The 24,258-nt window shown below is 47.9% G+C and overlaps 1 protein-coding gene across 1 annotated transcript; it reads right to left on the reverse strand.

Moving 5' to 3' along the window:
- Positions 1 to 19,871: 19,871 nt before the first annotated feature.
- On the reverse strand, positions 19,872 to 23,795 carry LOC123115215 (protein TPR1-like; the record flags this gene model as incomplete). The annotated part of the gene is made up of 12 exons (XM_044536440.1): positions 19,872 to 21,095; positions 21,217 to 21,360; positions 21,478 to 21,570; positions 21,663 to 21,830; positions 21,908 to 22,154; positions 22,237 to 22,364; positions 22,610 to 22,702; positions 22,785 to 22,880; positions 23,009 to 23,082; positions 23,189 to 23,258; positions 23,359 to 23,468; positions 23,615 to 23,795. Coding segments are annotated over 12 exons (2,628 nt in total), but the record flags the coding sequence as incomplete, so codon positions are not given.
- Between the last annotated feature and the right edge of the window lie 463 nt (positions 23,796 to 24,258).

Genomic DNA, 24,258 nt, shown 5'->3' on the forward strand with positions numbered 1-24,258 from the left:
ACTCACTACAAGACTCGCAAAAATATATCGATTGCACCACTGTGTAGATGGCATGACATATATCAAAACACATGTAGATCTCATGCTCATAAGATGCACACACAAAATGCAATGAAAAAGACAAATCACCAAGTTCTGTTAATAGACAACAGTTAACATTATATAGCACTTTTGCAACAATGATTAGGGCATGAAGATGGACTCAAACAAGCATGGCACAATGGAACCAAATTAAGAGCATGTCATGATGAACATTTTGATATATCATACGCACAAAACAGAGTAGCATGCAAATAGATATGACATGGCGAAGATGCACACATGATCCAAAATTACTGGGACACTAGAAAATTTACCAAATCTGAATTGGGCGCTAAATTACTATACGACGCACGAGCGGGGTTTAACGAGCTGACGCTCACCTTGGGCCAAACCGGCCGGACGCTGAGAGGAAGGTGGGCCGGAGGGTGATGGACCGGGCCTTGGGGGGGTCGTGGCCCACGCGGGGCGCTGGAGGCGTCGAGTGGGACGAGGCCGCTCTCGAGCGGGACGACGACGGCGGCGGATCCCCGCGCCACTCCGGCGAGCGTGGGGCGAGGCAGGGCCGAGCCTGGGGACCGGCGGCGGTCGGTCGGGAGGCCGGAGCGGGCGGCAACGACGGCGACTCGGGGTTGGCGCGGGGCGGCACGGAGAGGAGAGAGGAGGTGAGGTGGCAGGGTCGGGCTCTGGCGAGGCTCCGGTGGCCGGAGCGGCTCGGCGACGACGGGCGGCCGGTAGGCAGCGGCGGGAGATGAGCCTCTCGGGCGGCGGCGACGACTTCCTCCGGTGGGGTCGGGGCGGCGGCGCGGATCCGAAGCAGCGGCGAAGGGCGGAGGCGGCGCGTGGGCTCGCGCGGACTGGATCTGGGCCCCGTGGGCCTGGCGCGGTGGGAGGACGGCGCTGGTGAGGTGGCGGCGTGGGATTGGGTGCGGGCGGCGGCGGAGCTGACGTGGCGCCCTATGATTGGCCGAGCGACGTGGCTGTGGGGCGGCGGACGCGTCTGGACGGCGGCGGACATGTCCGATGGCGCGGAGGAGCGGGAATAGGGTTTCATCTGCGCGAAATTTCTGGGAGGGGCACATATTTATATGTAGGGGGAGCTAGGAGAGACCAAAAGAGGTGCGGTTTTTGCCTACACAATCGTGATCGAACGACCGAGAGCATGAAGGGGGTTTGGATGGGCTATTGGGCTGTGGTGGCGGTGTGCTGGGCTGCAACGGGAAGGAGGTTTCGGGCTACGCGATTAACCGTTGGGGCATCAAACGACCTCCAAATGGAACGAAATTTGACGGGCGGTCTACCGGTGATATACCAAGGCCACTCGGCAAATACCGACCCATTCCGAGAATGTTTTTCTCCCGCTCACGAAACAAGGTCTGAGGGGGCGACGGGCGCGCGCGAATGTGATCTGGACTCCGAACGGATAACGGAGAGAACCGGCGGAACCCGAACGGATGCAAGTTTTGAAAAACATGCAGATGAAATGCAGATGATGACATGGCAAAATGCAACACGTAAGAAGATGACATGGCAACTACGGCGAATAACTGGAGGACACCTGGCGCATCGAATCCGGGGCGTTACAACTCCCCTCCACTAACAAGAGATCTCGTCCCGAGATCTTAGGAACGAGACGGAAGAGAAAGAGGAAGAGGTGAAGTAAGAACGCAAGAGAAAAGGTGAACAACGACGAGAGCACTCGCGTAGAAAGAGAAAAGGCGAATATGACGAGAATCAAATGCTCATTGAAACAAGATAGACTCTGCAACCACTCCGGTTAGACAAGGCAGAAAAGAATAAGCACGAAAGAATTCCATGCTTTGATTCACTCGAAGATTTATTGCATAATTCACTCAGTGATATCAACAACTAGAATCGATCGAGGCGACTGAAGCAGGGTTAAAAATACCAATATGTTTTCTAGATTCCCATAAAGTGCCTCTAGAGCGTGAAAGTGAATCGGAACCAACTTCAGCCCTTCTTCACTCGGACCTCAATCCATTCGGGGGCTAATGATGATGACATGTACCTACAGTAAGGTCTTAGGCCTTACCTAGACACCCCACCCAAGGACACTACCCTAATGTCAAAGACAATCAAAGTCCAACAAAGGGTACCGGCTGAAATCACCTTGAAGTATAATCCACTTGACGAAAGATTCCACTCGGATACTCCAATTCCACTCGACCAACATAGAGTCACTCGACCATATGAAGAACCACTCGGAGTATAGAAGATCTGAAGCCACCTCAGGATGGCAATGGTCAGGCGTTCACTCTGTCGTCATAAAGATCATTAATAGCTAGCATTACCAGTAACGCCTCTGTCTTAACTCACATTGAACCCTATGTAATTGAGGGTTGCGAGGGTCCTGGCTCACTCTATATAAGCCGCCCCCCTCCTCAAGCACAAGGGTTCGCACCCCCGGTAACTCCACGCATAATCTAGTTGACAAGCCTCCGAGCACCGAGACGTAGGGTTGTTACCTCCTCCGAGAGGGGCATGAACACGTAAACTTGCGTGTATAACCTCACCATAGCTAGGACCTTGCCTCGTCCTACGTACCCCCTATTCTTACTTTCAGACTTACTACCATGACACGCGCTACCCTAATCAGGTAGGTGGACATAAGCCTTGTGTGCCCGTGTTGGTTTGAGCGCTCTTCTTCCCGTTTGGGACTATTTTGTTTCTCCCATGACGGTGGCCGTTGGATGTCACGAGGTGACATCAGGGCCACCCATGACTTAGACCAAAGGGGAGTTTGTCAGAGTAGCCGGGAGAGTGTCATGGAAGTAGATCGGTTTTGTCGGAACACCGTGGATCCACCTGAATGGGAGCACGAGGCCATGGGCTCCATGGTGTGGGTACAATGTACTAACCTCTGCAGAGTGTGTTTAAATCTATCGATAGCCGCGCCAGCGGATATGGTCCCAGTTCGTAGTAGGTCACACTATGAGTCAACAGTAATAATAACCTGACTAATAACAACCCCGGTTTGATGAGAAAAGAAGTTCTTTGATCTTTATGTGGTCACGGGAGGATCACGATGGTATTCTTGATGTTGATGAGGTGATCCTGTGAGGATCACGATGGTATTCTTAATATTGATAAGGTGATCTTGTGAAGATCCCGATGGTATTCTTGATAATGATTGAAGTGATCCCGTAACCATGATGGTAAGTAAGAGTGGCATATATTTGGTGGTTACGCGGTAACCCCGAACAGAGTAAGTGATATTTGTAGCATGTTGCATGCTAGTATCATCATTGTTCATGTCTCGAGTAATATGTTCATGCCATGTTGATAATGTTCTAGCAGTATCCTATTCATCTTGTACATGCCATGTTGTTCTAGTTGTATCATGCTCATGCTTGTTTAACTTGTAAATGCCATGCTGTGTTTTGTCTTGATTGCTTCTGGTTGTTGTGAGCTTGCAAGTACATTCAATGTACTGACCTGGCATGTCATGCCAGTTTGCAGGTCATGCTTTGTCTACTTGCATGTTTGCCGTGGATCCTTTGGTGGAGAGCTAGGATAAGCGTTCCAGCCAGAGTCCCTGCGGAGTGGAGTCCATCACTGACGTTGTTGCTATGCAGCTAGAAGTTATTCCACTGCTATGAGTTGTCTACTGCTAGTATAGAGCAATCTTGGCAGGCGTAGCTGTCGGTGTCAAAACCAGCGGATCTCGGGTAGGGGGTCAAGATCTGTGCGTCTAAGGCTAATGGTAACAGGAGGCAGGGGACACGATGTTTTACCCAGGTTTGGGCCCTCTCGATGGAGGTAAAACGCTACTTCCTTCTTGATTGATCTTGATGATATGAGTATTACAAGAGTTGATCTACCACGAGATCGTAGAGGCTAAACCCTAGAAGCTAGCCTATGAGTCCGTTCTTCCGAGCAATGCATGATAACCACTTCGGAGGGGAGCGATGGTGAAGAGTAATTCTTCGCTTCTGAAGTTGTCTGGAGAACCGAATGTCACTTCTAATACGAGGGAGCCCCTGCAGTGGGCCTCAACGCCTGGTATCACCCCTTCAAAGGTGGTGTTACTTTGGCTGATTCTGGATGGGTCTATCCCCATCCTGGGGACAGTGTCCTGGTATATTAGATTGAGACTACTGCCGCCGTCCATGAGGACGCGAGTGAGATGGTATCCGTCGATTATTGGGTCGAGCACCAAGGCAGCCGGTCCTCCGTGCCGCATACCAGTCGGGTAGTCCCTGTGATCAAAGGTGATCAGGTAGGCCGACCAGGGGTTAAGTTTGGGGGCGACGGGCTTTACAGCGTATGCGTCTCTGAGCGCGCGTTTGCGCCTTCTCTTGGGTATGTGAGTCGCGTAGATCATGTTTACTGTTTTTACCTCTGGTGGGAATTTTTTCTGTCCCCCAGTGTTCGGATGGCGAGGCTCATCCTCGTCTTCACTTGGTGTTTCCCTTCCCTTGTGTTCGTCATTTAACTTGCCGGCCTGCTTAAAGACCCAACATTCTCTATGAGTGTGGTTCGCAGGTTTTTCGGGGGTGCCATGAATTTGGCACAGTCTGTCCAGGACTTTGTTCAGGCCGGACGGTCCCTCTTTGCTGCCTTTAAATGGCTTCTTTTGTTGACCGGGTCGAGAGCCCCTGAATCCGACGTTCACCACTGTGTTGTTCGGACTTTCTTCCTTGTTTCTACGCTTGTTTTTATTGCGCCGTGGCTTCCCGTTACCATCCCTTATTTCGGATGTGCCTGGGTCACTGGTGCTTCTACAGGCCAACCAGCTGTCTTCAACCACGCAAAAGCGGGTCATGAGGCTTGTTAAGGCTGCCAGTATTGTCCTCGGCTTTTCTTGGCCGAGGTGTCTGGCGAGCCACTCATCCCGGATACTGTGCTTAAAGGCTGCTAGGGCTTCGGCATCCGGACAATCGACAATTTTATTCTTCTTAGTGAGGAATCTATTCCAAAGCTTGCGGGCGGACTCTCCGGGCTGTTGAATTATGTGACTTAAATCGTCAGCGTCCGAAGGTCGGACATAGGTTCCTTGAAAATTGGCCCTAAAAGCGTCTTGTAGTTCCTCCCAACTTCCAATTGAATTTTTGGGGAGGCTTTTCAACCAGTGCCGAGCTGGTCCCTTCAACTTGAGGGGAAGGTATTTGATGGCGTGGAGGTCGTCCCCACGAGCCATGTGGATATGAAGGATAAAATCCTCAATCCAGACCCCGGGGTCTGTCGTTCCGTCATATGCGTCTATGTTCACGGGTTTAAAACCCTGTGGAAATTTGTGGTCCAGTACCTCTTCGGTGAAGCACAGAGGGTGAGCATCCCCTCTGTATCTGGACATGTTGTGGCATGCTGTCGACTGTTGTTGTGTCCGGCGCTGATTCCGAACTGGTATTCGATCAGTCAGATCATTTTGGTGACCATAATCCTGCACCGGAGCGTGTCCTCTAGATCCATAGATGGACCTCGTCGCGCCGGCCTTTTTGTCCAGGAGCTCACGTGAATCTTGTGCAGCGTCAGTACCTGCTCTATTGCGGTCATGAAGTGGTTGGTCCGGCCTACTGGTCGTATTGTTCTTCGACGGAATGGCCTCATCGTCGAATTATGGCAGCAGCTTGCGCTTCGGGTAGCTCTTGATCGTCGCCGTATGTTTCTTCAGTGTCTAGCACTTTTTTTCATCTGCGGTTGAGCGTTTCCTGCGCGGCCTTAATTCTTTGCTTCTGCTTCTTTAGACTTCTCGCAGTGGCCATAAGCCTTCTGTGGAGGTTATCTCGTTCCAAACATTTTTCCGGGATGATGAATGCATCGTCGTCCGGACTGTGCTCCTTTCCCGGGGCAGGTTGATGAGTTCGGCTGTCGGGATCGCTGTGATCGGGTGTCTGCTCCGGGCTGTGTTCGGCGTGACCTGGCTCGTCCTGCTCCATCGTTGGGTCCATATGGTCGTTGTTGCCTTAGGAGTTGACTGGGGTGTCGATCTTTCTAGCGCTGTTATCGCTATTTTTACTGTGGCTAGACTTAGAGCAGCGTCTGCGCCGTCGTTTTGGCTTTTGTCTGGGGGTTTTATCCTCCGTTGTGTCTTTTTGGTCGCCATCGTCCTCCTTAGGCATGTCCACCATGTATATATCATATGATGAGGTGGTAGTCCAGCGCCCCGTGGGCGGCGGTTCCAAATCGTCCCCTGCGCTGACGTCCATACCGTTGGTGTCATCGGAGTCAAAGTCAAGCATGTCTGTTACGTCATCGACAGTGGCTATGAAGTGGGTGGTGGGTGGGCAACGAATTTCTTCGTCTCCTTCTTCCCCCTCGAGCCGGACATAGTTCGGCCAAGAGTCTCCTGACAAATAGAGAGACCTTAATGAATTGAGCATGTCGCCTAAGGGCGAGTGCTGGAAGATATTTGCAGCGGTGAACTCCATTACCGGAGCCCAACCAGATTCGGCGGGCTCGGGGGCACGCGGTCTGGAACCTACATCCGGACACAAGTCCGGTGGTCCGGTGGCATAGACTTCCTTGAGGAGGAGTCTGTGTTCGGCTCTACTGCCGATGAGTGAGCGGCCTCCGGGGCGGGGTCCATCCACCTGTCCTCGGACGATGCGATCTGCCCCGGATTTAGGTCCGGAGATCTTGCAGGTGCGATATCCCGCGTATTGTCTGACAGTAGGTCCAAGCCGTGCTCGTCGTGACTGTTCGGCGCTCTTGGCGTAGGCCCAAATCCGTCGAAGATCAAGTCTCCGCGGATATCATCCGTGTAGCTCAAGTTTCCGAACCTGACCTGATGGCCAGGGGCGTAGCCGTTGATCTGCTCCAGATGGCCAAGTGAATTGGCTCGCAGTACGAGGCCGCCGAACACGAAGATCCGTCCGGGGAGAAAAGTCTCACCCTGGACCGCGTTGTTTTTGATGATTGAAGCAGCCATCGAGCCTTGCAGTGACGACACAGAGGAACTCTCAATGAAAGCACCAATGTCGGTGTCAAAACCGGCGGATCTCGGGTAGGGGGTCCCGATCTGTGCATCTAAGGCTAATGGTAACAGGAGGCAGGGGACACGATGTTTTACCCAGGTTCGAGCCCTCTCGATGGAGGTAAAACCCTACTTCCTGCTTGATTGATCTTGATGATATGAGTATTACAAGAGTTGATCTACCACGAGATCGTAGAGGCTAAACCCTAGAAGCTAGCCTATGATGATTATGATTGATTTTCTACGGACTAAACCCTCCGGTTTATATAGACACCGGAGGAGGCTAGGGTTACACAGAGTCGGTTACAAAGAAGGAGATCTAATATCCGAATCGCCAAGCTTGTCTTCCACGCAAAGGAGAGTCCCATCCAAACACGGGACGAAGTCTTGAGTCTTCTGTCTTCACGGTCCAAGAGTCCGACCAATGCATATAGTCCGGTTGTCCGGATACCCCCTTATCCAGGACTCCCTCAGTAGCCCCTGAACCAGGCCTCAATGACGATGAGTCCGGCGCGCAGTTTGTCTTCGGCATTGCAAGGCGGGTTCCATCTCCGAATACTCCAAAGTAGATTGAGGTGTTGGAAATATACCCTAGAGGCAATAATAAAATGGTTATTATTATATTTCCTTGTTCATGATAATTGTCTATTGTTCATGCTATAATTGTATTAACTGGAAACCGTAATACATGTGTGAATACATAGACCACAACATGTCCCTAGTGAGCCTCTAGTTGACTAGCTCGTTGATCAATAGATGGTTATGGTTTCCTGACCATGGACATTGGATGTCATTGATAACGGGATCACATCATTAGGAGAATGATGTGATGGACAAGACCCAATCGTGTAGTTCGTTTACTAAAAGCTTTTTTAATGTCAAGTATCATTTCCTTAGACCATGAGATTGTGCAACTCCTGGATACCGTAGGAATGCTTTGGGTGTGCTACAGGTATCTCCGAAAGTGTCTGTTGGGTTGGCACAAATCGAGACTGGGATTTGTCACTCCGTATGACGAAGAGGTATCTCTAGGCCCACTCGGTAATGCATCATCATAATGAGCTCAATGTGACTAAGTAGTTAGTCACGGGATCATGCATTATGGAACGAGTAAAGTGACTTGCCGGTAACGAGATTGAACGAGGTATTGCGATACCGACGATCGAATCTTGGGTAAGTAACGTACAGATTGACAAAGGGAATTGCATACGGGATTGCTTGAATCCCCGACATCGTGGTTCATCCGATGAGATCATCGTGGATCATGCAGGAGCCAACATGGGTATCCAGATCCCGCTGTTGGTTATTGGCCGGAGAGGTGTCTCGGTCATGTGTGCATGGCTCCCAAACCTGTAGGGTCTACACACTTAAGGTTCGGTGACACTAGAGTTGTTATGGGAAATAGTATGTGGTTACCGGAGGTAGTTCGGAGTCCCGGATGTGATCCCGGACGTCACGAGGAGTTCCGGAATGGTCCGGAGGTAAAGATCGATATATTGGACAAAGGGTATTGGAGTCCGGAAGTGTTCCGAGGGTACCAGGCTATGGCCAGCATGACCGAAAGGTGTTTCGGGAGCTCCGGCAAGTGTTGCAGGGCCTCATGGGCCAAAGGGGAAGGGGCAAACCAGCACACTAAGGGGTGGTGCGCCCCCCACACCCTTTCCCACGTTATTTGGGGAGGTGGGGCGCCTCCACCTGGCTTGGGAGGCAATCCTCCACCTGCTTGGCTTGGGGGGCAAGTATCCCTAGGATTTTCCCTAGGGAGATCCAATCTGCTTGGCCGCCGCCCCCTAGGGGAAACCCTAGGGCACCTCCCCCTCTCCCCTTGCCCCTATATATAGTGGAGGGGTGGGAGGGCAGCCGTACCTCTTCCCTGGCGCAGCCCTCTCCCTCCTCCAACACCTCCTCCTCCTCCGTAGTGCTTGGCGAAGCCCTGCCGGAGAACCACGAGCTCCATCGCCACCACGCCATCGTGCTGCTGGAGTTTTCCCTCAACTTCTCCTCTCCCCTTGCTGGATCAAGAAGGAGGAGACGTCCCCGGGCTGTACGTGTGTTGAACGCGGGGGCATCGTCCGTTCGGCGCTTAGATCGGATTCGACCGCGATCTGAATTGCTTCGTGTACGACTCCGCCGACTGCGTTCTTGCACCGCTTCCGCATCGCGATCTTCAAGGGTATGGAGATGCACTCCCCTCTCTCTCGTTGCTAGTTACTCCATAGATTGATCATGGTGATGCGTAGAAAATTTGAATTTCTGCTACATTCCCCAACATGAGGATCGTGTCCGGCTCTGCGAGATGATTTCCGCACACCTTCGTAGAGAGCATAACGCTTTACAAATCTAATCTGCTGACAACAATTCTTTTACAGTGTGCCCTTACGCCGCGACCTGGTCCAATACGAACCGTTTTTTCTCGGCCTGCCCCGACATGTGTTGCGAGGCGGTTTTATTGGCACGCCTTGTCGAAGCAGAGATCGTGTTCCCCTTATTGCGGGATCCTCCATTAATACAGGAGCGGGCAATCCCACGACACCCGTTGGTATGACTCTGTGTTTTTAGGCAAGTCCCAAGTGGTCACGCTGAGGACGCTTGATATTCACCCAATTTATAGAGGGGTCGAGGCCTATCCCTCTTTCCTACCACGCTTGCGTCTTTCCGCATCTCGAGTTCCAACACCCGAAGCCCAAGCTTAGGCACTTCGGATCTTCAATCATGTCCGGATCCAACCTTCAATGTCGGTGGATGGCCTCCTCTGTCACGGAGGAGGACATTGCGAAGCTTAGGGAGGTCACATATCTGACCGCCGACATCAAGCATAGGCTTCCTGCTCCTGGACAGGTCATCCCTACTCCCGAGCCCAATGAGACCGTCATATTTGTTTCTCACTTCCTCTGTGGCTTAGGCTTCACCCTTGATCCCTTCATGATAGGGCTCATGTCTTATTACGGGCTAGATTTTCATGATCTAGCTCCGGATTCCATCCTTCACATCTCGTCGTTCATCGTCGTGTGCGAAGCCTTCCTCCACTCCACCCCGCACTTCGGCTTATGGCTCAAGACCTTAAATGTAAAGCCGAAGGTGATTGAGGGGTGATAACCCACAAGTATAGGGGATCGCAACAGTTTTCGAGGGTAGAGTATTCAACCCAAATTTATTGATTCGACACAAGGGGAGCCAAAGAATATTCTCAAGTATTAGCAGCTGAGTTGTCAATTCAACCACACCTAGAAACTTAGTATCTGCAGCAAAGTGTTTAGTAGCAAAGTAATATGATAGTGGTGGTAATAGTAACAAAAGTAAAGACATCAAAAGTAATGTTTTTGGTATTTTTGTAGTGATTGTAACAGTAGCAACGGAAAAGTAAATAAGCGAGAACCAGTATATGGAAAACTCGTAGGCACCGGATTAGTGATGGATAATTATGCCAGATGCGGTTCGTCATGTAACAGTCATAACATAGGGTGACACAGAACTAGCTCCAATTCATCAATGTAATGTAGGCATGTATTCCGTATATAGTCATACATGCTTATGGAAAAGAACTTGCATGACATCTTTTGTCCTACCCTCCCATGGCAGCGGGGTCCTATTGGAAACTAATGGATATTAAGGCCTCCTTTTAATAGAGAACCGGAACAAAGCATTAGCACATAGTGAATACATGAACTCCTCAAACTATGGTCATCACCGGGAGTGGTCCTGATTATTGTCACTTCGGGGTTGCCGGATCATAACACATAGTAGGTGACTATAGACTTCCAAGATAGGATCAAGAACTTACATATATTCATGAAAACATAATAGGTTCAGATCTGAAATCATGGCACTCGGGCCCTAGTGACAAGCATTAAGCTTAGCAAACTCATAGCAACATCAATCTCAGAACATAGTTGATACTAGGGATCAAACCCTAACAAAACTAACTCGATTACATGATTAATCTCATCCAACCCATCACCGTCCAGCAAGCCTACGATGGAATTACTCACGCACGGCGGTGAGCATCATGAAATTGGTGATGGAGGATGGTTGATGATGACGACGACGACGAATCCCCCTCTCCGGAGCCCCGAACGGACTCCAGATCAGCCCTACCGAGAGAGATTAGGGCTTGTCGGCGGCTCCGTATCGTAAAACGCGATGATTTCTTCTCTCTGAATTTTTTCTCCCCGAAAGCCAATATATGTAGTTGGAGTTGGCGTCGGGGGGTCTCCAGGGGGCCCACGAGGTAGGGGGGCGCGCCCAGGAGGGGGGCGCCCCCACCCTCGTGAACAGGGTGTGGGCCCCCTAGTCTTCATCTTTGGTGAGGATTTTTTATTATTTATTCTAAGATATTCCGTGGAGTTTCAGGTCTTTCCGAGAACTTTTATTTTCTGCACATAAAGCAACATCATGGCAATTCTGCTGAAAACAGCGTCAGTCCTGGTTAGTTCCATTCAAATCATACAAGTTGGAGTCCAAAACAAGGGCAAAAGTGTTTGGAAAAGTAGATACGACGGAGACGTATCAAGGGGCGACACGCAGAGTGCGGAGGCGCTGTAATAAGCAGAAACGCCGATGCCCCATCGCCAGAGGGCTTCTTCTCAGAGGTGTCCGATTTATGGCAGCGGAGGTGGTTTTATGTCACGGCTCCTAGAGGCACAAAGTGGGTGGATGCCCCCAACTTCCGGTCGGGCCCTCCGCCTCAACTCACGTCATGGGACAACGTGGGACTGGATTAGGGGCCTGCTAATGACGTACCAACATTGCAGAGCCGCATTCGGGAGCTTCTTGAGAGGGACATTAGTCTTGCCAGCGTAATTCAGGTAATGCTAGTCTGACGGATCCTGCCGTGCAAACGTCGGCCTCTCTGGATGTGGGAGTTCAACCTAGAAGGTCCGTGGACTATTCAGCACTTCTTCGGCATGACGCTCGAAGGGATGTGTAAGTTGTTCTTCGGACCACAACTAAAGTGTCCGGACACCATCGAGGATGCGGGCCTGAGCTGCAACCGCCCAGATACCCAAGTAAGTAACCCAGAAACCAAAAACTTTGTTTATATTTATCATAATATTATTTTGAAAACTGTCCGCGGCCAGGAATGGCTCAGCAAGGCGGAGAGAATCAGGTGTCCGGCACCACTTCCCGAAGGCTCACCTAGTCCTGCCATAGCCAGGATGCTTAGTCGTGTGCTAAGTCAAGTGCCCTCAGGGAAAGACGAAGGGAAGAACAGAGAAGCAGAGCTTCATACATTGCACATCCAAACCAGGGGAATTACTACCTCCGCAAAGGTGGATAGTCGGGGAGGGGAATCTGCGGTCTCCTCCCCCCGCGGGAAGAAGAGGGCCGCCTCCGAAGACTTGGAGACGGAGGTGCCTAGACAAGGGAAGAAAACTTCACCAGGGGGCCCTGCCCCGAAGGGCGTCCTCACCGTGCCATGCCCGCAAACGGGCCATCCCTCAGCTGAGCTGTAAGTTAATCGTAAATACAAAGCTACGGCTTCCTCCTCTGAGAACAATAACCAGGATCCATTCTTTGCAGTTCGGCTAGCAGCTCTTCTCGACAGAGTTCGTCTTCGGGGGATCTTCTTCCGGAGATGATGGAGAGTGAAACCCCACCTGCCTCTCCGCCTCATGGGGCGGGCGACCCCGAGGTGTCGTCATGGAGGAATCCAGATTTGCCGAGGCCAGAAGCTAATACTTCAGCCGCCCTGAGCCCGGAGCGTTCGGCTCCCACGGGGAGCGATAAGAATGGTCCAGCACAGTTTTGCGACCGGCCGGACACGCTGACGGGCCTTCTGGAGCAAGCTGCTCTCTCGGAGGATCACCGTTCATTAATGAGCATGGTGCTTGAGAAGATTTCATCCGCCACAAGCGGGTTGAACGAAGCTTTTACGAGCCTGCTCAAAGGCTTTGAGGTATGTAATAAAATTCATAATTTTTGGTTGTGGCGCATGCTCTAGGTGTGCTCCGTATAGATAGTAGCCCCTGAGACTCTGGTTGCCAGCCCTAGGCAGCAAACGGAGGATCACATTGTTAAGTAATGATCACACTAAATTCATGCGCAGGTGGCTAAGGGTCCGGTAGCCGACCGAACCGTTGAAGTCGCCGAACTGAGGTGAAAGATTGAAGTTGTAGATGTCGACATCACCCTTGTGAACGAGCGGCTTAACGAGTCACAGAGTATGTGCTCTGTTTTCCTTGTTTTTATCGGAAATATTAAGAGGAGCATAATGTTAATATGATATGCTTTGACTGCAGGCGGAGCTGCTGTCGTGGAGGCCCTGAGGGCGGAGCTTGCCCTAGCCAAGGAACAAGCCCGGGCTAGCAATGTGGCTGCCCTAAAGGCAGCCAAAGAGTTGAGAGCCGAACAGGCTGCTCATCGTCGAAGTGAAGATAAAATAGCCGAGATGGCTGTGGAGCTGAAAAACACCGCCAGCCGGTATGAGATCCTTGAGAAAGAGAATCAGGGGAAGTCTGTTGACCTGAAGAAGGCCCTTGATGCGGCCAAGGAGACGCGTTTCGAAATTAGGGATGCGCGGGAGGAGCTTCGACAGGCCGGAGAAATCACGGCTGGAAACCTCTATTTGTGGCGGATAAAGTTTTTAGATCCAAAGTACGCTCCTATGGATCCGCGCTGGAGCCCTGCAGACGCGTAGGCGGATCTGACGAAGAGTACGGCTGATGCAGCCAAGTTTTTCGAGGATCAAAAAGATAATGAAGTGGAAAGGCTGTTCTGGTCGCAATTCAGTGCTTCGACGCGCCCGCTGCCATTGAGTGAAAGGATGGCTGCTATGGCCGAGCTCCATAGGTTGTCCGGTCTTGCAATGAGGTCTGTAATAGACCATCTATGGCCGAAGGGGCCGAAGCCGGACAGTTATTTTGGTTTAGTGCAACAATTCCTTGGTGTCGTATCATGAATCGATGCCATGAAGAGGTCGGCGTGCATAGAGGGTGCACGGATGTCTCTTGCCCGTGTTAAAGCATATTGGACAGATATGGAGGCCACCATCATTGCAACCCAGAATCCGACGGGAAGCTAGGATCCAGCTGAGCACTACTTGGAGCAGGTAACAGAAGGTGCTTGTTTAATAGAGGCTCAATGCTCGAAGAGTGTCATGTTTGAGTGACAAATCGTTCCATTGTAAAAACAATTGTCTTTTAATTATAGATTCTATGTTTATACTTTCGCCCGAAAGTGTTATTTTGCCTCCTGTGCGGCCGTATGATGTATATATATATCCTGAAAGTTAGCAGTCGTTGGCTTCAGCCCCCCCGCATACAATGCGGTGGTGTTCGCAAAAGGATGCATAATCACACTTGATCCAACGTCTTGGTCCGTTAAGGAGGCCATCGAGCCTTGCAGCGACGACACAGAGGAACTCTCAATGAAAGCACCAATGTCGGTGTTAAAACCAGCGGATCTCGGGTAGGGGGTCAAGATCTGTGCGTCTAAGGCTAATGGTAACAGGAGGCAGGGGACACGATGTTTTACCCAGGTTTGGGCCCTCTCGATGGAGGTAAAACGCTACTTCCTGCTTGATTGATCTTGATGATATGAGTATTACAAGAGTTGATCTACCACGAGATCGTAGAGGCTAAACCCTAGAAGCTAGCCTATGATGCTTATGATTGATTTTCTACGGACTAAATCCTCCAGTTTATATAGACAACGGAGGAGGCTAGGGTTACACAGAGTTGGTTACAAAGAAGGAGATCTAATATCCGAAACGCCAAGCTTGTCTTCCACGCAAAGGAAAGTCTCATCCAGACACGGGACGAAGTCTTGAGTCTTGTATTTTCACGGTCCAACAGTCCGGCCAATGCATATAGTCCGGCTGTCCGGATACCCCCTTATCCATGACTCTCTCAGTAGCGTCGCCGTGCTGATGTAATTCCTGGTTATATCGGAACCCTTGTATCCCCGAGTATTTGTGATAAAGAAAAGAGCTGATTTGTTCTATGCCAGCAGTGCCGTATACCAGAAGACTTGTCTCTGGTCTGGAATACGGGGCGTTTCGGTTTCCTTTGAGCCGGGGTGCCACAGTAGCGATCAAACTCAAACCGTTGATGCATCTTCATGTTATTCCTGGGCGATCGTAGGGTGCCTTTTTTTGTTTTCTACTTTGTTTCCCAATAGTTACCGCTGCCATATGGAAACAGGGTGGCGGCAGCAAAACAGTCAAGGACAAGGGGGAGTGCGGCGCGGCTCACAGAGGAAGATGGACATCAAATACATCAGTAGTTCAGTACACGTAGTCTAGAACTTTCTTTTAACACAAAAAGAATATAAGTTAGGATGGACATGAGAGGGAAAAAAGTAGTGTACAATGTCTTCTAAAGTACTTCCTCCATCCCAAAATAAGTGACTCAACTTTACACTAACTTTGTACTAAAGTTAGTACAAAGTTGACTCACTTATTCTGAGACGGAGGGAGTATTAATCTATTCAATAATAATATTGCTACATGTGGTTTTGATGAAGTATCACAGTAGAGTCAGACGAGTAGCGTTAGCAGGTTGCTAGCATCATCAGGTTCATGTAGCCCCTGCACTGTCCTAGTCAGATCACTGTGCTAGCTTTATGTGTGTGAGTAAGTGAAGAATGGTAATGCTAAGCACTGTGTGGGTGACAGTCCAAGAAGAATGGTACCGGCTGCCTCCATTTAAAAGTACAATTGCTAACTACTCCCTCCGTATCAAAATATAAGATGTTTACTAAAATCTTCAAAGTGCACCGTTCGATCGCGCCCCTGATCGTCCCAAAAGTCACATGCGCTACCCAAAAAACACCTGATGGGGGTCCACCCTGGCAAATCCCAACACAACCATCACTCCAACCCACCCGCCAGCCATACACACACCGGAGGCGCGGACGCGCGTGTCCACTACTTCCTCGGGTCCGGCGACCACTGTTAACCGGCCACCGGAGTGCACCGCCGAGCACGCACGCGAGCACAGTCTCAGCAGGATACGGCTGGGAGAGCAGTGGCGTGCCCAATCCGAACATTGACGAGCAGCGCCGCGCCGTCACGCACCCAGGCCTCCATGCAGGCCGACGAGCAGTGCCTTGACCCTGCCGAAGGCGATGAGTAGCTGCCCTGGGCGGGATCTGTGTCTGCGAGTTGAAATGGCCGTCGCGTCACCGCGCGCCCAGACCAAGCTACTACTGCTGCGGGCGGGATCGAGCTACGAGTTGAAGTCGCCGTGCACGGCTGCTGCTACTTCTTCGCATGATTCGGCTGGATCTGGCTGCTGCTGCCGCCGCTCTTGATTTGGTTCTTCCGTTGATTTTCATTTCAGGTCTGCAGCTGATTTGCTGCATCTCGCTTTGCAGCCGATTTGATGCTCTACAGTTACTGTACTAGTGGATTCAACACGATTTGGTGCTCTGTAATTTCTGAGCATGTGCAGTACAAGTGCATGGTTCCAATTTAAGTGCTCAGAACATGCTAGCCCCCCTTTTGTAATTCATCTACAAGTTTTCAGAAAATTCAGACTTTTATTGTTCTATCTTATGAAGAAACTACGTAGTCGCATATACGTGACCGTGGAGTTGCACATTCTCATCAACATAGTCGCACATGCATGGTCGCGGGGTTACACACTCTCGCTCGCATAGTCACACATGTATGGCCGCGGGGTTGCACACTCTCGCCCACATAGTCGCACACACACGTCTGTGGGATGTGCTCACGTATAACCGCGGAGTTGCACACTCTTGTCGGCATTGTGAAGATAGTGTGTAATTCACCAACCGTAACAAGTCAATTGAAGCCTATTCACTCTAAAACATGTTAGGTTGCTTAGAGAATTGGGATCTGGGTGTAAGTTAATCTATTGTTTACTATTTTTTGTTTACATCGATAGTAGTTGTAGTTACACACATAGTAGTCCTAGTTGGCACATGCATGATCACAAAGTTGCACAATCTGGTCCGCATAGTCGCATATGAATTGTCGTGGGAGGTGCTCACGCCCCGTCACGAAGTTGCACACTTTCATCGGCGCAGTCGCACATGCATGGCAACAGAGTTGCACAATCTGGTCCACATAGTCGCACATGAATTATTGTGGGAGGTTCTCACGCTGGCCGCGGAGTTGCACACTCTCACCGGCATAGCCGCATACACATGGACACAGAGTTGCACAATCTCGTTCGCATGGTTGCACATGAATTATCGTGGGAGGTGCTCACGCATGGTCGTGAAGTTGCACACTTTTGTCGGCATAGTCACATATGCATGGCCATAGAGTTCCACGATCTCATCTGCATAGTCGCACATGAATTGTCGTGGGAGGTGCTCACGCCCGGCCACGGAGTTGCACACTCTCGTCGGTATAGTTGCACATGCATGGCCACAGAGTTGCACAATCTCGTTCGCATAATCGCACATAAATTGTCGTGGGAGGTGATCACGCATAGTCATGGAGTTGCACACTCTCATCGGCGCAGTCGCACATGTATTTTAATTTTTGAAGTTTTTATCATTTTCTTTTGGTTTCTTTTAAAACAGAAAAGGCGATATGCGGGGGGTAGAGTTTGAAAATTGCCCTATAGTGCCGTTTGTGTCTCCAACCGGGACTAAACGTTATTAGACCCCTTTTGTCCCGGTTTGTGGCACAAACCGGCACCATAGATTAGACCTTTAGTCCCAGTTCGTGTCACAAACCGGGACTAAAGGAGCTCGTGGAGCCCCAGCCTGACCCCAGGCTGCCACCATCCCTTTAGTACCGGTTCGTGCCATGCACCGGTACTAAAGGTTCAATACGAACCGGGACTAATGCATAGCCGTTCGAACCGGGACTAATGGTGCCATTAATGCCAATTCATTTACAAACCGGGACTAAAGAGCTAAACATTAGGTTGTTTTTCTACTAGTGCTTGTGTGCATAGTCGCTCATGCGTGGCCGTGGAGTTGGGACATTCTTATAGGATAGTCCCTTCAATGCGGTTGTGGGGCTGCACACGCGCGGCGACTACCAGGCAGTTGGACAGGGCACCGGGACAGCAGATGAAATTGCAATTTTTCACTGTTAGAGAGTAGGGTGGTGCCACTATTGAAAACTGCATGGCTTGGGCAACAAACGAAGTTGCACATTCCTATCAGGTAGTTGCACATCGACTAGTCAGTTGCACAAAGGCGGGACAAAATTGCAAAAAAAAGTTTGTCAAAACATATCCATGCGGGATCTAGTTTCGAAGAGCACATCGCGATGATTTCAGCAGTGAAAGTGGATCTTAATTTCGATGTTTGGTTCAAAAAATATGGCTTTTTTAAGAAACAAAAATTGAAAAGCAAACAAGGTTGTCAACTTCCTTTTGTGTACTTTCCTTTTCCACCGGCCGCTCCGAAGCTCTACTTGGCGTTTGAGCGCCCACTGGACGGGTCCAAGATGTTTTTACATGATAGTTTAGCCAACAAAACATCATATATTTTGATACGAAAGTAGTAGTATAGCACAGAGATCATTTCAAGCATAAACATAAGGATAAATGGTTCTCAAATACAGGGCAGTAGCACCCTGATCACGTGATGATTCAGTTGTCCCTACTATTAAAATCTACTATTAAAGGCGAATGGGTGCATCATTGTATATATCTAGATCTGAAAACACGCATAATCATATGCCTGCCAACGTCACATGTAAAATGCATAATCTTAAACCTGTATAAGCGATGGCATGCTCCAGCAAATTCTATTATACAACATCCTGAAAGCACAATATAGAAAATCTGATAGAGTATGCCTCGACCCATCCACAAGAACACAAAGTCAGCACTGTTCCCCACCAGGCTCATCTGCAACCGAGCAATCTGACACCCTCAACTCAGCAAACATCTCACTTGCTAAACAATCTGGACTGCCGATCACTAATTACATAACATTCTCACTAATCCACAATGAGATATGACAAAAACAGTTAGAACTACTACTCAGGAAATGCATGCAGCTCCCTGTTCTTCTTGATGACGCCCTTGTCGCTGGCCATCCAAAAGCTTCCTCATACCCTCCTTCACATGGCCCTGGTTCAAGGAAACATAGGAAGGATTCAGCATCAGAATATTTTATTATCATTGGTCACTCAAATGTTATGTGTGTAAATCAAAAGAATCAACTTTGATCCATCAATATAGTTTCTTTTATCGAAAGCTCCAGCTAGTACAGCTTAAATGTCCTCATATTGGAGACTAGCATGTCTTCATTTCATAGTTGCATTCCATTATAAAAACTGATCATACAAGAAGAAATGCGTGCCTGATGAAAACTTCCATGGTTCATGCACAAGCTCAGTCATGTAAAATGGACAATCCACTTGTGTTCAAGAAAAAATCTGATCCACTAAGCAACATTCTTTTTAAAAAACAAGTATTAACAAACTCAAGCATAAGTTTAAGAAAACAAATGATATTGTGCATAAGTATATGAAAAGAAAATTGCATATACATAACTTCAGCAAAAGCAATCTCATAAGCTTGGGGTTCACAGCTCAAAGGTAGGCAGTGAAAAATTACCCAAATTTAAGAAACAGTAAGCTAAAAATCCAGGTTTTGTAATAATATTAAAGGACAATGAAGTGGTCAACATGGTAACAAGGCTAGACACTTTCAGCTCTTATACACGTTTTATAGTTTTGTAGGTATTAAACACCATGTAATATTAGTCCACTAAATTGGTTACACAAGTGATTGCAAGACATCTTAAGGAAAGTAGTATTATCTAGTCACTTAACAAGTACTCCTTCCGTAAAGAAATATAAGAGCGTTTAGATCACTGATCTAAACACTCTTATATTTCTTTAGGAGGGAGTAATATACTATACTGTTAAAAAGCCTAAAGAATCAATCTTATTATACTAATTAACACAATCCCATGGTTATACAAAACAGTGCAATGAATCATGCATATAGCGAAACTATGTAACCTCAACAAAAGCAATATACAAATCATCTAAAGGACAAAAGGCAAACCTTGCAAGGTTGTTAGTGAGATCAGGGAATATGGGCGGCCAAATCATTGTAAGAGGATGGATATCACCCAAATCCAGTTCTTCTTCTGCCATATCATACACTTTACGCAACTGCCTACACTTGACATCTAAGTGAAGTGCGCATCGGCCCATCTCCAAGAACACAAACTCAGCATAGGACCCCACATGGTTTATCCAGAGAGGAGCAGTGGGCTCATCCTCAACCTCGCAACCTGGAATCCTCAAATTAGCAACCATGTCACGCAAAGAAATGGTTTCCACCAGCAACCAGTTGTCCCCCTTGTGGAGCCAGATGTCAAGCTGAAGATTCTTAGCATGGATGAGATACACATCAGAAGCATCATCAGACGGTGCTAACATGGTATCTCTATCGCCATACTCCACCCCATGTGGGAGCTGAACCGTGGAGATGCTTGAGGTAGTCAAATCAAAGAAATCAATGCTGTTATGTGTGCTCGCTATGTAGATTTTATTGTTGGCGAGCACAGCTTTTGGTTCCCATTCCGGATCAAGAAGTTGGTCTCTGTCGAAGGTAAGACACGTGCGCCACACACCATCACCATGTCGCAACATATTTACGTGCACCGTATATTTTGTTCTCTGCATGTTAACCACAAGCAACACATGAAAGTAGGACACATCGTCGGCTTCTTCCACCAAGAGGAGATCATTCATACTATAGTAATAGTCGTCCTGGATTTGGATGTGTGGTAATGGTGGGATGACAGTCAGGCCTCTCTTAGGACATAATGGACTGTGCACCCGACTTGTGAAGTTGTTGTCGTTGACCAGGTTGTACAAGCTGACGAGGAATCTGCCTTTCCGGGAGCAGCGGAAGTTGGCCGGGGCGCCATGGTAGAAGCCCCAACCGTAGCTCTGCATAGTGCGGATGACGGTGGAAAGCTCTGGGGGCTGAGGTAGCATCGGGATGAAGCGAATAGAAGCCATGTTATAATCCTTCCTGTTCTCGATGTAGAAGCCGAGGAGGCGGGGCGGGTGGCGCTCGTGGAAAAGGCGGAGGAAGGCGGGTTCAGAGGCATGCTGGTACCAGCGCTTGCAAACGAGGGCGGCATGGACGAGGGTGGTGGGGAAGCCGACGCGGATGATGATCTCCCTGAGGAGGTTGTCGTCGTCGAGCACCTTGGATACCTTTTCAGCACATGCAGACATCACATAAGAATCATTCTTGGAGACCAACAAATGTTGATAACCTTCTCCAAACGTCCATGATGAGAAGTACTAACAAACAATCAAGAATAATGGCACGAACCTTGCTGGCGTGGTCAGTTTCTAGCATTGTATCAACACGAAATTGCTGAACCTCCTTCAGCTCCCAAGGTTTCGCTTTATCAGACTTTTCTTCTGAAATTCTTTGCTTTTTATCTACGCTTACAAATGCTGGATCACTGCCATTCTATCATCATCATGATAAAGTTAGATGATGCTTATATTGTTGTTGATAAGGTAAGCATGGAGGCATTAGAACATATGAAACTTGTCAAAGTATTTTTTTTCTTCTGGATCAGCATACCACTTGAGATGGCTTTGCAGGATATTTTGTGTGTAAGTGATCAGTTTGGCCAATGTTAGGAGAGATGCCCGCGACAATAGGAGGACCTGAGACCTATTAATTTAAATTATTCAGTGTTAGAAACTTTCTCAAAACTATACCCGCAACCTGTCCTGACAATAGAAGGCCAAAAAATATGTGCTTGCCTTCATCTCAGAAGCTTCATATGGCGATCTGAATACTTCGGAAGGCACATTACCAAAAGCCGGTAAAGATCTGAGCCCATCAGTATTTGCAAGTATCTTAAAACCACAATCTACTGTATTAACAGCAGGAAGATTGCCTTCTTTATTAAACCTTAACCGTGGAAAGCTCTGTTAAAATGTACAGGAGGTTAGATTACCAAACGGAGAAAAAAGGTTGAAAAATAAAATAGGGAACATAAACTCACTGGCAAGCCTCCACCAGCTTCAATGCAGGTAAGCATGTTGGTGTTGTCGGCATCCCAAAACATAATTTTGTTATCTTCGCCAGCAGCTAAAATGTGATTCCGAGCTGTATCAAACTGCACGACACCCTGCACTACACCAGATGGTTTTTTACGGAATCCAGAATATGACCTCTCGACAGATCCTTCAATTTGGTTCCACTCAACCAAATGTGTGTCACCCTCTTTGCTTGTTCCGCAAGAGAACAACCTTCAAATCGACAACAAGTAAATATTACATCAATGATAACTCGAAACACTTCTAGCGAGCAAAATAACACATCTATGTTTACCTAGTTCCATCGGTACTATTGAGAATTGCACCACACCATTTTCCTGGAACATCAAAGTCCAGCTTAGTTCCCAGATACTCATAAAGCCAGGTCTTCATTTTCCCATCAAGGGAAATTGAGAAAATAAACTGCAGGGTACACAATAAAATTATGTATCAGTACACCAGATAAAGGCTGATGTGCTTGAAAAAACTATGCATTCATAAATCTCTCTCAGAGCACAAAATACAAGCATCGTCCTCATGATGGCTCATACTGCCTCACTCCGATTATAATTGAGTAAACTTTTGAAGCATGCACTAAGGAGCAACCATCTATATCCGTTGCATTCTGAGATCTTAATGCGTAAATATTGTGTTCAGACGACACACACCTTAACCTGGTCTATGTGATGGGGGCAAATAGAATATACAGGTGCCTCATGCCCTTCAAACGAATATATTTTCTGCCCATGCATGTCCCAGACCTATAAAATGGGAAGGAAGTTACAGCAGACCAGGCTGGGCGAAAAGGAAATAGATGATAACCATTTAAGTCATGTCAGATACCTTTATCAGCTTGTCATCTCCGCAAGTGACAACATAAAGTTGCTTACGTGACCGAGAGAAAACTATGTCATTAACTCTTCCAGAATGAGCCTCAATCTGACATGGAGAACGAATGGGTTAGTAACAACAGTCATTTTATCCTTTTCTAAAAAACAACAGTCATTTTATATAATGACATGTAACATCTATATAATTGAAGTTCAAAGGCAATTAGAAGAACAAACCTCTACAAATTGATATGTTTCATTTGGATGCCGGTATGCATGCAGATGGATCAAATGCTTTGTAAACGCAACACCTAAAAGCCAAAAAAAACTATGCTTAAACAACAATGGAGCACAATATGAACAACTTATGAATGCAATATAGAGTTGCTGGGTGAAGACTGAAATATTAACACTAACCAATCAATTCTCCATCAGGGCTCCATGTAACTTGATTAACGGCCATGGAAGAGTCTTTAGCCATGACACCCTTCTCTCAGAACATGTAGGTTTGCAAACAAAGTACATGACTACAAGTAAAAGAAAAGAGGAGCAGATTACATACAGAAGTTTAACTTGTGCTCAGTTACCTGAAATTGTGTTGAACATGCTTGCATGTCCCAAATTTCGAAGGGCTTTGTGACCAGCCTCTCATGCATACTGATCTCCCATAGTGTAAATTCACCATTAGCAGATCCAACTATTTGAGCAGTAAACATGACAAGAAAATCAATAAGGTGTTGAATCCGAACATTCACCCAAATCACATGAAATACCTTTTGTACTTGCAAAGTTGCAGCTGCATTTATTTTTTCTGATATAGTAAATTAGCAACCTTGATCATACCTAGTAGTAGCGTATGACGAGAAGGATGAAAGTCCATGCTAGTTACATTAGATCCCTGTGATAGCGTGCAAGCTACTTTCATAGGAAGGTCATCCAATGACCGTGAAGGTTGAGGAATATGTCCGGTGGGACTCAGTTTCTCCATCAGATGATCCGATTCTGCAATTTGATAGTCTATTATAGTTGGGCATTTTCATCAGCGAAACCGATTGATAAATAATGCAATATAACTATATGAGTATAGAACTGAGGTCACAAATCACATTGACACATATTAGGCTCCCTTTGGTTCATAGGATAGAAAAAATGCAGGAATAGGAAAACACAGGAATAAAATAGGAATCCAGTGGAGAACAGAGGAGTGAAAAACACATGAATTATTCCAAGTTGGTCATTAGGTTTGCAGTAAAGGTAAAAAATTAACGAGTCTAACTAAAGTGAATAAATTGGCTTAACAAATTTGTGTATCGATAGACAAACTTGCCTAACAACATAATAAGAACACGTCTTATTTGCTCAATAAATGGACCCATCTAATTCATGTTAACCATAAATGGAAGTGGATTGAACCGAAAGAACCAACTCATGAACCCTTTGACAAAAAAAGAAAAATAACATAAAATAAAATAAAGAACTCGTTTAGG

Source organism: Triticum aestivum, chromosome 5B (assembly GCF_018294505.1).
Source record: "Triticum aestivum cultivar Chinese Spring chromosome 5B, IWGSC CS RefSeq v2.1, whole genome shotgun sequence".
Classification (NCBI taxonomy): Eukaryota; Viridiplantae; Streptophyta; class Magnoliopsida; order Poales; family Poaceae; genus Triticum; species Triticum aestivum.